Genomic DNA, 13,831 nt, shown 5'->3' on the forward strand with positions numbered 1-13,831 from the left:
GCTAAAGACTGTCATCCTTCATTCAAACTTTACAACAGTACCCTGCATTAGGATGATAGTAAATCCATTACCGAGACTTCTCAGGGGATGTGCCAGCTCTGGCGTTTGGAAATTGGTAAGCAAGATGCCACAGGAAAGTGAAGATAATGTAGATACAAATGTATTTAAGGTACTTTTGCATGTGTAAAAATGTTCTTCTTTTGGCTGCATTTCCCGATCTTGGTTAATAAGTTACATCAAAATGACCTGAAGTTAAAAAAAGGAAAAAAATCTGAGCAAATAGTGCCCCTGGTATTGTAAAGCTTTGAATGTTTTCACACCCCATTAATTTATTACTTCTCTTTCTTTATCTTTAAATTTCATTTTTTTTTTCAAAAATTCCGACTCCCCGCTGCTGCAGTGATTTTCATCTTGTTGTTAATTTTCCCTGCTCCATATGGAGCTCCAGACATTTCACCTGGAGGCTGTACTAGATTTTGCTGTAGTGATTGTACTTCCGCAGGCCAAAACTGTCATTTAGGGTTCCTGGTGCATCTGTCTGCGCCAGGCTTTTCACTGGCATGGGAGAGTGTGAATAACAAATTGGATGCACCTGAGATTCAGATGATTAGTGTGTTCTGTGAATCTCCACGACTTGTAAGCAGATAGCTCTGGGGGGCGGGGGTGGGGGAGGCGGGGAGGGCTAAACAGCAACTGGGTGAATCTGTACTCACACCTTACATTTGGGGCTTTGCGAGGGAAGTGCAAACATCCTAGGCAGTCTGAGTGCAGAGAGAGTAACAAATATTTCATCCTGCCTTGTCATTGATTAGAAAAGAGCCTTTAATTTCATTTCACCCCATGTTGTGATTAATTTGCATTCTTTGTCAGAAGTTAATGGAGTTTTTTATGGTTCACTCTGAAATCCTTGAAGACATCAGACTTGATCTGATGTTTATACAACCGCCAGCGGAATTTTTTCGTTTGATTGATGGCAAGCTTGATGTTATTCCAAACGGCTTTTTAAGCTGTTTTTAAGAATTATTTGAATAAAATGGAAGCGAGATATTGTTGTAATGATCAAGATTATCTGTTAAAAATCTGTTTCAAATAAAGAAGGTGATAAGTAGTAAAAAGGATCAAAAATATGAGATATAGTGAATAGTGATGTTATTTGTTAAAATACATAACAATGGCATCCAAATAAATTATTACAATATATAGAGATCACTTTTATTGAAAAAGCATACCATCATCTGGCCAAATAGAATAATTAAGGCCAAGGCAAAAGGAAAGTCTGCATCTTTGGGATTAAAAATCTTTACTACCAATTGGCATTTCTCATTTATTCTGCCACCTTTTGCCACCAACGTACGAAATAGAGATCTGCTGTGCTTAACTCAAGGAGACAGGGTCTGTCAGGCCTGTTAGCTGAACAAAATGATGACATATTACTTGTCTCAATAAAGACGCATTCTTAAATCCCAATACAAGTTAAACATAAGTGGATAATAGAGGATTTTAAGTGAAAGACATGTATTCTTAATAGTATAATGACTGGCCTTTTTCACAAGACAGTACAGAAATGAAAATATCCTGTTGTTAAAAAGCAAAATACCCCATTTGTTCATGGGTAAGAGAAACATGTGTTCACCCCCCCGTACACTGTATATCAAAGTATGAAGGAAGCTGTAGGCGGCATTTGCTCAGAACCCCCTGCTACTAACCAAGGAAATATGTTTTGCAAATGCTTTTTGATTACTGATACCATTTGTTTGATTTGGGGGCTTTGCCTTGCTTCAGCAGATCCTTGCTTTGCTGTGATTGCTGCTAGTGAGACTTACTCATAGGTCAAAAAGCTACTTATCTGAGCACTTTCATTTAAAACAGATTAATTTATTTGCTGTATCTGAAAGTTTGCTAAATAATTGGGTGGTTTTAATTTAAGTTACTGCTTTCTGATCCTTGTATTAACATGATCTAAGGTCCTTTTTATTATATGCAATCCATATTATTGACCACAATTGCCCTGTTTTCATTTAAATGTAAGCAGCTTGTCAAGTAGAAAATATTTTGTTTAACTTGGCCTGGAAACCTGCTATTTTAATGTGTGTGAGGTTTTTTTTTTTTTCAATTGACAGACTGTCTTTTAAACATACGTTTATTTTGTAGTAATAAATTGTGCTCTGGATAGAGTATTTGTCTTGTAATAAAGTAGAAAGCATATGTTCTTAAAACTATTTTAAAATATTAAACATTTTTCAAAAGTTAATGTCAAAATACTAGAGTTTTTTTTGTTGGTGGTGGTGGTGGTTTTTTGCGGTACGCGGGCCTCTCACTGCTGTGGCCTCTCCCGTTGTGGAGCACAGGCTCCGGCCGCGCAAGCTCAGTGGCCATGGCTCACGGGCCCAGCTGCTACGCGGCACGTGGGATCTTCCCAGACCGGGGCACGAACCCACGTCCCCTGCCTCGGCAGGCGGACTCTCAACCACTGCGCCACCAGGGAAGCCCCAAAATAGTAGAGTTTTTACACCTAATTTTATTCATGTTTTAAAGTCCTTTGAGTATATTATTATTAATCCTAATTTTGACAATTTAATATGGTTTTATATTCAGCGTTAAATTCACACTATAGATATCACTGTCTTATTTATGTAGTAATGTACTAATTATGCCTAAACCAACCTAGTATTGCAAAATTAAACCTAAAAAGTTTGCCTTCTTTGAAAAGAAGTGTTTGGAATCTATCCTTTGTTGCATGAACTTTTTGAAATTTGAACATCAAGGATTTTAGTAAACTGTAAGTATCCAGATTTTGTGTGAGATCTCTGGTCAAAGAAAAAAACAGCAGTGGGTTATTACCCCAACTTCAGGTTCTAACCTTTAATTGGCAAGAGTCCAAAAGAGTGATATGTGTGCAGTTTTATTTTTCCAAACATTTCTAGCCTACATGTTTTAATTCATTGTTTATTTTCATCCTCACTATTGAGGATATAGACAGTTAAAATATACTGATATTTCAAGCCATAAAATCAGATTTTATGTTCCATAAAATGCAGAAGTGAAATTTAGGTGATATGAAGGTGTTCACTGATACACATTTGCTTCCTCCCAGAAATTTTTTAATTGCCTGTGTCAAATTTTTCTCCCAATGTCTATTTCATACTTATCAAGAGGTCTCATAATTTTATTTGCTTAGTCTATGCTGAAGACAGGAGGTGGGTTCCCACTATATCTTTAAAATGGAGCAGAAATGGAAGAGGAATTATCCTCCAAGTGTGTGTAGCTTAGAAATGTGAAACTTTCCATTAAAGATAAATTACTTGTTAATACCTCAGTTGAGGTATATGTAGTTAGCCAGCTAGGTTAGTGATTGTCTCTATTTTTTTAAAAAGCACTAACCCAATGTTGGTTTGGTTTTATAGCACCTTCTAAACTATTTTATGACATACATCTCAGTTTAATTGAACATGTATTTGTCATTGAGCATCTACTCTGTCCTGGCACTGTGCTAAGCACTGGGAGTACGGAAATGGAACAGATGTGGTCCCTGCTGTCAAAGAGTCCAGTGCAGTGGGAAGAAAAACATAAACAAATGACAGTTGATATAAAAGGAGCCCTACAGGAGGTACTATGCTCTGGCCTCAAGAGTAAGAGGTCAGCTCACTTTAGGAAACTATGGTTTCACAGGGTAGATGATGCTTGAGCTGAGCTCTAAGGCTAGAAGGATGGAAAAGAACTTTCCAGGTATTCTAGTCAAGAGGAGAGTCATCTTGTAAAAGATAAAGGTCTAAAGCAGCATGTTGTATTTGGTGTCCTTGCAGTAAGTACTTCAACTCAATAGGTTACTACTGCTACTGTGACATTCATCTCCCTAATAGTTTGGGAATGTCCTTAGATGACTTTTAAAGCAACACTGGGAGGGAAGTAAGAAAATGTTGGTAGAATGGTAGAGGAGAGAAGTGCTGTATCAGGATGGAGATGGCACATGTAGCCGAGACCAGATAATGAAATTAAGCTTGAGAATTTCATGAATCCCTTTGAGATGACTGAGAGCCAGTCTGAGGTTGGAAATCACTGCATTTTAAGATTTCTACCCTAAGGTCAGTTGGCACATGCCTCTGAGGGGTTCCCTGCCACCCTTTATGAATTTAACTTGGCATATCGTAGAACATTTTCTAGACTGCTGGAGGATTGGTCGTCATGATCAAATGAGCTAATACCTAAGAGACCACTTTGAAAAAAATAAGGTGGTAAATAAGAGCAAGGTAATATTAGTATTATTTATATTTCCAGAAAGTACTTTAGGGATTTACCTATGTAACTCTGAAAATATATGACCATGTCTCACTCCAGTTAGGACTAAAATGAATTACTTTTCTGATCCCATAAGAGCCCTCCTTTACAGTCTTTCTTTTTTGTGTTATAATTTATCATTCACAATCACCATCATTAATATATAGAATTATATACAGAATCTAATCATTTTTAATTCAGTAACTGGGGTCCATGATTCTTTTACAATTTTTAAGTAATCAGTTTAGCCCAGAAATAGAATTGACGTTTGAAGTAATGAACTTGGTGCCCAGCCTGGCTTTCAGGGGTTACTTTGCCATCTTCTTTTCCTCTTAATCTTTGTGGTCTGGAAGGCCTTCGATTTTTCCCCCTTTGGTTTCATTGGTACTACCTCATGGAATCATAGAATTTTAGGATGTGAGGAGATCTTACAATGGTCTAGTCCAACTCATTTATTTTACAGAGGAGGAAAAGGGGGGTCCATAGCCATTAAATGACTCACTGATGATTACCAGATATTTGGCAACAGGATCAGACTGTCTCCCACTCTAGAGGGATGGGGCAGGGGGAGAAAGTGAGAGAAGGCACCCAGAGGCTTTGAGCCCAAATAGCTATCCTTATTTCACACACCCATCCTCTCAAGTACTGCCTCCCACTGGTGTGTCTACAGAGATGGAAATCACTGTTGTAGGATGCTTCGTGCCTGCCAACAGACAAAGACATCAACTTTATTTGTACTCCAGTGTTTTATTTATCACCATTCAGTATAGAAAACTTGGGTAGATGTGGGGCTAGGGGCTCATTGGCATCCAAGTTAAAAAGGGGGCAGACCTGGCCAAGCTTTGTTTGAGTACAGATTACTTTTTAGATATTTAACCGTTCTGGATTAATGCCTGGGGAGTCTGGGAATTCTTCCTCAACTAAAATGTTAATGATGCTAAGAACCCAACCTTCTTTAGTGCCAATAAAACAGACAAGCTAAGTTCATTGAAAAGTCAGTGAGTTGCCTAAAAGGAGCAAAGAGCTGATTCGATTTAAGACTGGAGATTGCCCAGGACACACCAGGTGGAAAGAGGGTGCCAGGGACTGCTAGGAGCTAAGAAAGGAGGCAGTTGTCTGTTACTCTCAAAGCCAAGGTGTCGTCCCCAAAGAATTGTGGGAAACTGAGGAAAGCAATTAGAACCAAGTGTAGACTCTGTTGTGCTGTACACTGTCAAGGTCTATAGTTGGTGACACCATGGGGGGAAGGTAAGGAAGTCTGGGGAAAGAAAGACCAAAGAGGCTGATGGAGCTTGTCTTGTTTTGTGTTCAGAAACAGGTTTCAGAGAGCACCATTCTGGGCATGAGGAGACCTCGACCCCAGTCCTAGCTCTAGTTTGATAAAATACAGTAAACAAAAGAATGTTCCCGGCTAAAGGCCTCCCTCCAGCCCCTGCTCTTTGGTCAGCCCTATGCCTCCTTGGTAGCCAGGCAGCTGGAAATGCTCAATGACTCAGGGCAGAGGCAACTGGGGTACAACAAGTGACACACCCAACAAGTGACAAATTGAATCATTATCGGTATATGGTTTCCACCCAGCCACACACACAGAGTTAACCTGAGTTCTGGTCCTGGCTGTTCCTATTAGTTTTTTGACCTTATTTCTTTTCAGACCTCAGTTTTCTCATCTGGAAACTGATGGAGGTGGCCTAGGTCAGTCACGTGCCAAATACAGTAGGTGGGCATCCACTCTCTGGCACATACACACATGCATGCACACACAAACACATTATCTGTTAATTTTCAAAATGTGTCTAAGTAATATCTTGTATGAACTAAGAGTTATTTGGTAAACAAAGACTGAAAAATGCTGGACTAGATACTTGTGTGGTCTCCTTTCATCTTGTACGAACAGTTTCCTCCTCTTTTCTACACCTTCAGCCACCTTACTCAACACCATCTCCCCATGTCCTCCCTTAGAGTTTATTGAAACCTTATTTTACTTATATCAAAATATGAGAGGTGTGAACTGAAACTGAAACAGAAGTCAGACTTTCTTCAGTTCATTCTAGATCCATGACTTCTTCTCTTTAAACCTATTTTGAATTTACAGTCAAGCCAGTAAGACACATGTTAATTAACATGGTTATATGTGACTGTATTTCAAGATGTTTTTTCTTTCCTAATCCTGTATGAACCATGTGTTGGCTGCAGTTACAGCTTATCTCAGAATCTCAGCAGGGCAAAAAATGTTGTCAGATATATCGCGGATAAAGAAACAAAAAGGAGCGATATGTGGAGTCTTAGCTCACAAAGAAAACCTTCCTTGCAATGCCTAAAAACATGACCTGTTTTGGGGGGCATGGCGAAGCTGTCTTAGAAATTTACAGTGTCCTGAATCCAGCGAACTATATTTTATACAAACATTCAGTGACATTTAGAGGTGTGTGCAAGCCCTGTGCTTAAGTCTCAGCTCTGCCACTAAATTTCAGGGAACTTAATAAGTCACTTTGTTTTTGTGGACCAGCAATTATATCTTATCCATCATCTGAGTCCTAGAGTCTAGTACAGTGGCTGGCACAGAGTAAGTACTTCATAAACATATATGAATTGATAATTTAGTTTAATTTTACTTTTTTTACATGTTGGCAATAGCATGTTTTAGAATCAGCAGGAACTAAGAATCAATACACATCCTTAGGCTTTAAATTAATAATTTCATCCCCTTTTCTTCCATGTCTGTATTTCCACTCTACCCTGCCAGCATTAATACCTGAAGAATAAAAGCTTCCAAGGAGATGTGATAGTTGTCTTCAGATATTTGAGGATTCTCTCTAAGAAAGGATGTGGATTTGTTCTGTTAGTGTAGAAGTGGAACAGGAGGTAGAATGGACAGTCAGAAAACGTAAGCTCTGCATTACTGTATGTATTCAGACAGAAGTTCGGTCAGCAGGGGCGTAAAGGAGGGATTCAAGGGTCAGATGGGGCGGAAGCTAGGTCAGATTAAAAAACCTTTCAGGTGCTTTCAGACACCAAGTCTATGAGTCTGCTTCAGTGTTGGGCAAGACTCTCCTCAGCCAAACAAACAAAAGGCTGATGCACTTTCTGTCAGTTAGAGGGGAGAGACAACAGGTAGAAACTTCATCAGACTTGTCTAGATTCTGTAATTGGTTTAATGATCCACTCATTTTGACTCTCAAATACTCTGTCAGTGTGAAACACATAAGAAATAGAAGAGTACAGGAAAGAAGTAATTCTTTTTCAGCCCAAGACTTACACACTTCTCTGTTTCTCTCCACTGAGCCAACTATGTGACGTGGCTATCAAAAATGTGAATGCGCTTGTAGCCTCTATGACAGTCTCCTAAATAGTGTATAGTGTCCAAAGCAAGGTGACGTAAGCCAGTGCCAGGTATGTGTTCAGGCGTGGATATCACACTTTATGAGGAGCGCACACGTACGGCACCACACTCAGAGAAAGATAACCTCAAAGGAGAATGTGAAATCATGCTTGGGTCCTTCTAGACAGCTTTCTGGTTCAGCTCACAGAAAACCCAACTCAAAGTTGCCTCAGTCATAAGGGAAATTTATTGAATTACGTGACCGAAAATCTAAGTATTGCTGGTTTTAGGTAGAACTTTATCCGGTAAGTCACTTTGAGCTCTATTCTTAATAGGCTTCTCCCTTCATAGACCAAGAATGGCTGTAGAGTTCCTGGGGTGACCTGCTTCCCAGTTTAGAAGGAAAGAGCTGGTCTCTTTCTCCCCCACAAGCAGCCAGAGGCTCTGGGCTTCAGTTTGATTGGTTTAACTCCCTGCACCCAGGGCATTTAGGTGATGCCAACTAGTTTAGGCCTGAACCACATGCCCCATCTCTAAAGCTGGGGGCGAAGTCTTCTTCCCACGAAGCACGTGGGCTGCTTAGGGGTGGGGAAATGCTGTTAGAGTGTCATTACTAATGGAAGGGAGAAGGATAGAGGGCAACCAAACATAGCAAATGATCCTAGGAAGAAAATATCAATAGGATGTTTGTTCAGGAAAAAAACCATTGTGGAGGCATGACAGCTATCTTCAGATATGTGAAGAGCTGTCATTAGACTTAATCACTACAGCTCCAGACCATGGGCACATCTTATAGGAAGACATATTTGGACTCAAAATAAGAATGAACTTCCTAACAATTCAAGCTACCCAAGATAGAATCGTTGGAATCCCGTCACTGGAAGTCTTCTAGCAAAGACAGGCTAGCTGTCTGTCAGGAATATTTATTTTTCTTTGGTTCCCCCACTCTTTTTTTTCTTTTAATTATTCTTGGCTGCATCGGGTCTTAGGTGTGGCACGCAGGATCTTTCATTGAGGCATGCGGGCTCTTTGTTGCGGTGTGCGGGCTTCTCTCTAGTTGTGGCATGCAGGTTTTCTCTCTTTAGTTGAGGCGCCTGGACTCCAGGGTGCATGGGCTCTCTAGTTTGCGACAGACGGGCTCTCTAGTTGAGGCACGTGGGCTTAGTTGCCCTGCGGCATGTGGGACCTTAGTTCCCTGACCAGGGATCGAACCCATGTCCCCTGCATTGGAAGGCGATTCTTTACCACTGGATCACCAGGGAAGTCCCTGTCAGGAATATTATAAAGTGAATTTCTACATGGAACAAGGAATTGGACTACTTGACCTCGAACTCGTTCTGGACTCTGTGGCATGTGGGGGATTTAAGCTAATAGAGATGCAAACTAACTGATAGCTCCAGAAAAAACCCTTCAGACATTTTGACACAGTAAAATAACTTTTGCTATGGCAGATTTATTTGACCATAAGGAGCAGAATGATCAACAGGCCTTTCTCAGAAAAAGCAACACCTCCCCCCTCACCCCTCTCCCATACACAAAGAACAGATATTCTTCCTAGATTCTGAAATAAGACCACACATTTTTTGGAGCAAAGAAAAGAGAAAAGTTTGATACAGCAGATGTCTAAAATCTTCTTTGAAAAGCTCATGCTTAATGGACTCCTTGACCAGACCTTGTACCATTAGGGAAAAGGTCAGTTTTGTAATTCACATTGGTCGTTTTGAATTGTGATCCTAAGCCCCTGCTTTTCTCACAGAATTTAGGTCTAACTAAATATTACAATTCTCATTTACCTGCCCGGGAGATGATTCACCCTGTGGCTCTTGTACACCTGTGTGGGGGAGGACCTGAGCTATGTCAACTTTACATACACAAGGGATAAAAGAGTATACGCTGGCAATCAGTCCTTTTTTTCCTGCTCACTGATTGGCAGACCCAGCACATGAATGATGTTGCACTGTACCTTGGTGCTCCAGCTGTTGTGTGTTGTGTGACAATGCATTGTCCTTGATAACTCGGGAAGCAGTAAGAGCCAAGTGACCTAATTTATGGCTGCGCTGATTTTCTGCCTGGTCCCATCTGAGCTGTGCCCTCCTCTAGGCATCTTGGAGCCTTTCTAGCCTGCCCAGCTGTTTGTTAAGTTCAGGGATATCTATTTTTAACTTTTTAAAACTGGTCACTCCTGAATGCAGCACCCCGGCCGGAGTTTGGGATGTGGGGCGGGGAGAAGGTGCCAGTGAGTGGATCTTAGAATGTGGGAATCACAGAGACCTTCTTACACCTTATTGAGTAGCTCCTTTCTAAATCCTCTTATCACTTATTTTTAAGTGATTGATTTGTGTTTAAATAAGTGATATGAGTTATTTTTTGTTGCTGTTTTGTTTTGTCCTATACAAGCTATGCTAATAGATTCACAGGCATGATAAGAACTTGAACAAGGACAGAGGCTGATGAAAAGGGGAGATAGGATAGCACAAGTGAATTGTTTTTGTTCATTTATATTATCAGAAATAATATATATTATTCATTTATTTTGTCTCATAATACGTTCAGCGTCTAAAAATATCAGTTTGCCAAAATTCCCATTTGTAGTTAACCCGGGTAAGTTTCGTTCTGTTCCTTTTCAAAAAAACAGTCCTTTATTTGGATACTCTTATTTTAAGTTAGTGTTAGTAAGCAGTATGTATTCAGTTTGTGGTCATGTGGAAGTGATTTTTTTCTCTCACTGAGGGCTTTTTGAGATTTGGGCACTTTGTTTTTGCAAGTTATGATGGATTGGAGGTGATGTGACCCTAAGTCTTATCACCCAGCACAGTGCCAGATACAATCAGATTGAGTGCCAGTGTCAGCTCTCCTTCAGGTAGGAAAAAGAATCATGGTGCTTGAATGGGCAGCTTGGGGGGTTGGGGGATCTTTGGGCCCCTCTAGCTTATCCTTTACTTTCTAGACAAGAGCCCTAAGCCTAGTGAAGGGAGGGAGCTTCTGAAGCCATGGGGGTCTGACAGGAATTCCAGGGATCTTTCTGACTCCAAAGTTTATGCATTTGTCCCCATACTAGGGAGCCTTGTGAGTCAGCAGTCAGTTCTAAGCCAGGTTCTATCTGTGGCCTTGGGCACTGTTCCCCTCTGAGCGTCAGTTTCTTTAACAGCAAAATGAGTAGATCTTGGAGGTCCCTTCCATCTCAAAAAAAAAAAAAATTAGGTCATTATTCTTCATTTTGAATATAAAATCTCAGTTTGCCATAATCCCTGTTTATATTTAGCCAGAGTTATAGCTTAATGAATCTGATTTGAAAAGAGAGTCCCTGGGACTTCCCTGGAGGTCCAATGGTCAAGACTCTGTACTTCCAATGCAAGGGGCACGGATTTGATCCCTGGTCGGGGAGCTAAGATCCCGCATGCTGCGCGGTACGGCCAAAAAAGGACCCCCCCCCCCAAAAAAAAAGAGTCCTTGCAAAATAACTACAGTTTATAAAATTTGAAATTTAAAAAGAGAATAGAGTTCAACATTGAAAGCTAGAATGTGATGCCAGGAGCACAACAAATAAAAACGATATTCTTTTAAAATCCCAACCATATAATTTAATTTTATATTTCTGTTTTCTATTTAAGAGAAAATAACACAAGCTTGAAAAGCAGTAAATATGTAAAGAGAAAATTTGTCAACTGATATTGGAAGATCTGACCCAGGTCACACATTAATCTCTCAGACAAGAGCTGCAGGGCAGGCCATAATTTCAGAGAGTAAAAGAGAAAATGAAAGCTATAGCTGGTGTCTTCTCTAAGTTACATAGGTGGATTCATTTCAGTTTTCTGATTGTGCTTCTGAATATAATATAAAAGCGCTGGTAGCAAGGTCTGCTTTACCACTGTGTGTGTAAAAAGTACCCCTATAGAGATAGAGGCGTAATGTGAGCCTTCCAAAGTTGATTTTTATCACCAGAGTCATTGATTAAATAGCTGAGGCCCCATGAGCAAACTTTTGCATTGGCAGTTTCCTTTCCAGGTTTGTTTTCCCAAGTCACAAGTCATATTATGGGAGCTTTTTAATTGCCAACTCAACTGTATGGCCCTTGCAAGGAAATACAAGGTAAATATGACTGCAGTAATACCCTAAATTTCAGACCTAACTGATTTTTAGGCTTGCCTGTTGTGAAGTCATTCTTCCCCATTTAAACACACAAGGGTCTGTCTTATATTAGAATGAGGCATAACTATCCTCTGTTAGTGTGGCTTAAAATCTTGAACCTAACGGCTGATGAAAGAAAAAAAAAAAAAAATCTATGCCCAGAAGAGGGAAGAGGTTTGTCTAAATAGTGTTTCAAAATGCTACTAGTTCTAGAGACTGATTAGCAAAGCCTATGACTGGAGCAATTATCGTTCTGTTCTTTGTCCCCAAGTATCAGTTAGACATAGAAAGCTCAACGCAAGCAAAATGTACAGGCAGGAAGGTGGACTTGGACAAGTTAGTTATAAACAGCATCTCATATGTTGGGAGGTGCAGGCAGTACATGAGCCCTAACAATGTTACTGTGTCCCTCTGAACTCTGCTCTCACAGCTAAGCATTTGCAAGGCAGACCCAGAATAAAGAGAGGCATTCACGAAGCTAACATTTTATATTGAGGACCCTTAGTACCACTTTTAATGTGCTTCAGAACTAGGGGCTTCACTTTTTCATGAACTGTGTGCAAAAGCAGAGGCCACGACTGGAGGCTGACTCTGTCTGGATCTGTTTTATGATTGCTGCGCCTGTACAGTAATGTGATCTTGAAAAAGGTAAACAACAAAGAGTTTAGCAGTGAAAAATATGCCTAATATAAATACAGTTGAGTTTATGGCAGTTCAGAATTTGAAAAATATGACCGTGACATTAAATTTTTCTGGTGGAATTAACAGAGGAACAGAATATAGCACTTAAGGCCATATATCTGAGACAGAGGAAGGAGATAATACATCTAACTCTATGGTCTATGTGGCATTCATATAAAGAAAAGCACAGTAGCTTTATTTAATTGAGAAATGAATCAATTATAATGATGTTGCATCATCAGATTCTTGCGAAATAGAAGATATGTCACTGCATTGTGTAACTGTTAAAAAGTAAGTGAGTATCTTAAGCATTTTGAATCAATTTCATGTACTGGCACTGCTACCTTAATACAAAATTTATGAAGATGATTTCATGTAGTATGTTGCTATCAAAAGTGTGTGATAAAACCTGATAACAGCGTCTCCCTTTAAAAACCTGGGCAAAACAGTATAACAGTATGGTTATAAGATCATAAAACAGACTTTGATATTGCTGTTTCTCCTTTTCTTGTAGTAAAGAGCAAGTGTTACAATAGTACAGTTTTAAGCTGTCTTAAACCATGCTTTTAACCCACAGATTAGGGCAGGATGGAAACTTTTTCTAAGGTCTCGGTTTATGAGGAAATTTTCATTTAGTTCACGCAACTCATGTTACTGGGAACAGTGTCTCACAATCCATTCCTGAATTCATTTTGAAACATGTCACTTAAAATGTTTGCTACATGTTTTCCTCAGAGAATTTGTAATCCCCCTGACTATTGGAAATTTATGAAAAACATTCTCTTTGATGTCAAAAACAGCTTTCTAATTCTGTGTACATTAGAAAAAGTAACTCTCCTGTTAAAGTAGATATGTCTTACTGAGAATGTTTGGGGGAGGCGGTGCTTATCTGTGTGTACTTTAAAAAAATACAGTTGACCCTTGAACAACGAGGGGGTTAATCTGCATACAATTTAGTCGGCCCCCAATTTCCAAGTATCCGAGGTTCCTTCGCATCCCTGGATTCAACCAACCATGGACCATTTAGTACTGTAGTATTTACTAATGAAAACTAGCCACGTATAAGTGGACCTGCACAGTTCAAACCCATGTTGATCAAGGACCAACTGTAAAAGCAAACACCAAAGATATCTTATAGGAGAATTTACCTGGGTTTTTTCATGATTTTTTAAAGATGCTGTGGCTTGTTACTAAAACCCTAACCACTCCAGGGTGGTAGTTAACAGCTCTGTCTTCCTTTTTTTTTTTTTTGTGGTACGCGGGCCTCTCGCTGTTTTGGCCTCTCCCGTATGCGGAGCACAGGCTCCAGACGCGCAGGCTCCGCGGCATGTGGGATCTTCCCGGACCGGGGCACGAACCCGCGTCCCCTGCATCGGCAGGCGGACTCTCAACCACTGCGCCACCAGGGAAGCCCTCTGTCTTCCTTTT

At 40.1% G+C, this 13,831-nt stretch overlaps 1 protein-coding gene across 9 annotated transcripts in view; it reads left to right on the plus strand.

Annotated features, from left to right (window-relative positions):
* Positions 1 to 13,831, plus strand: part of MAP2K5 (mitogen-activated protein kinase kinase 5) — a 266,567-nt gene that overhangs the window by 190,484 nt on the left and 62,252 nt on the right. Inside the window, exon 18 of one of the 9 annotated variants that reach the window (XM_027123426.1) lies at positions 10,148 to 10,993. The exons of the other annotated variants lie outside the window; for them this stretch is intronic. Within the exon in view, the coding sequence (XP_026979227.1) occupies positions 10,148 to 10,186 (39 nt within the window). The 3' untranslated portion in view covers positions 10,187 to 10,993. Of the gene's footprint in view, positions 1 to 10,147; positions 10,994 to 13,831 lie in introns of those variants that run through there. 9 annotated transcript variants of the gene reach the window in all.

This window comes from Aethalodelphis obliquidens, unplaced genomic scaffold (assembly GCF_003676395.1).
Source record: "Aethalodelphis obliquidens isolate GAN/ISIS:26980383/991018 unplaced genomic scaffold, ASM367639v1 scaffold26, whole genome shotgun sequence".
NCBI lineage: Eukaryota > Metazoa > Chordata > Mammalia > Artiodactyla > Delphinidae > Aethalodelphis > Aethalodelphis obliquidens.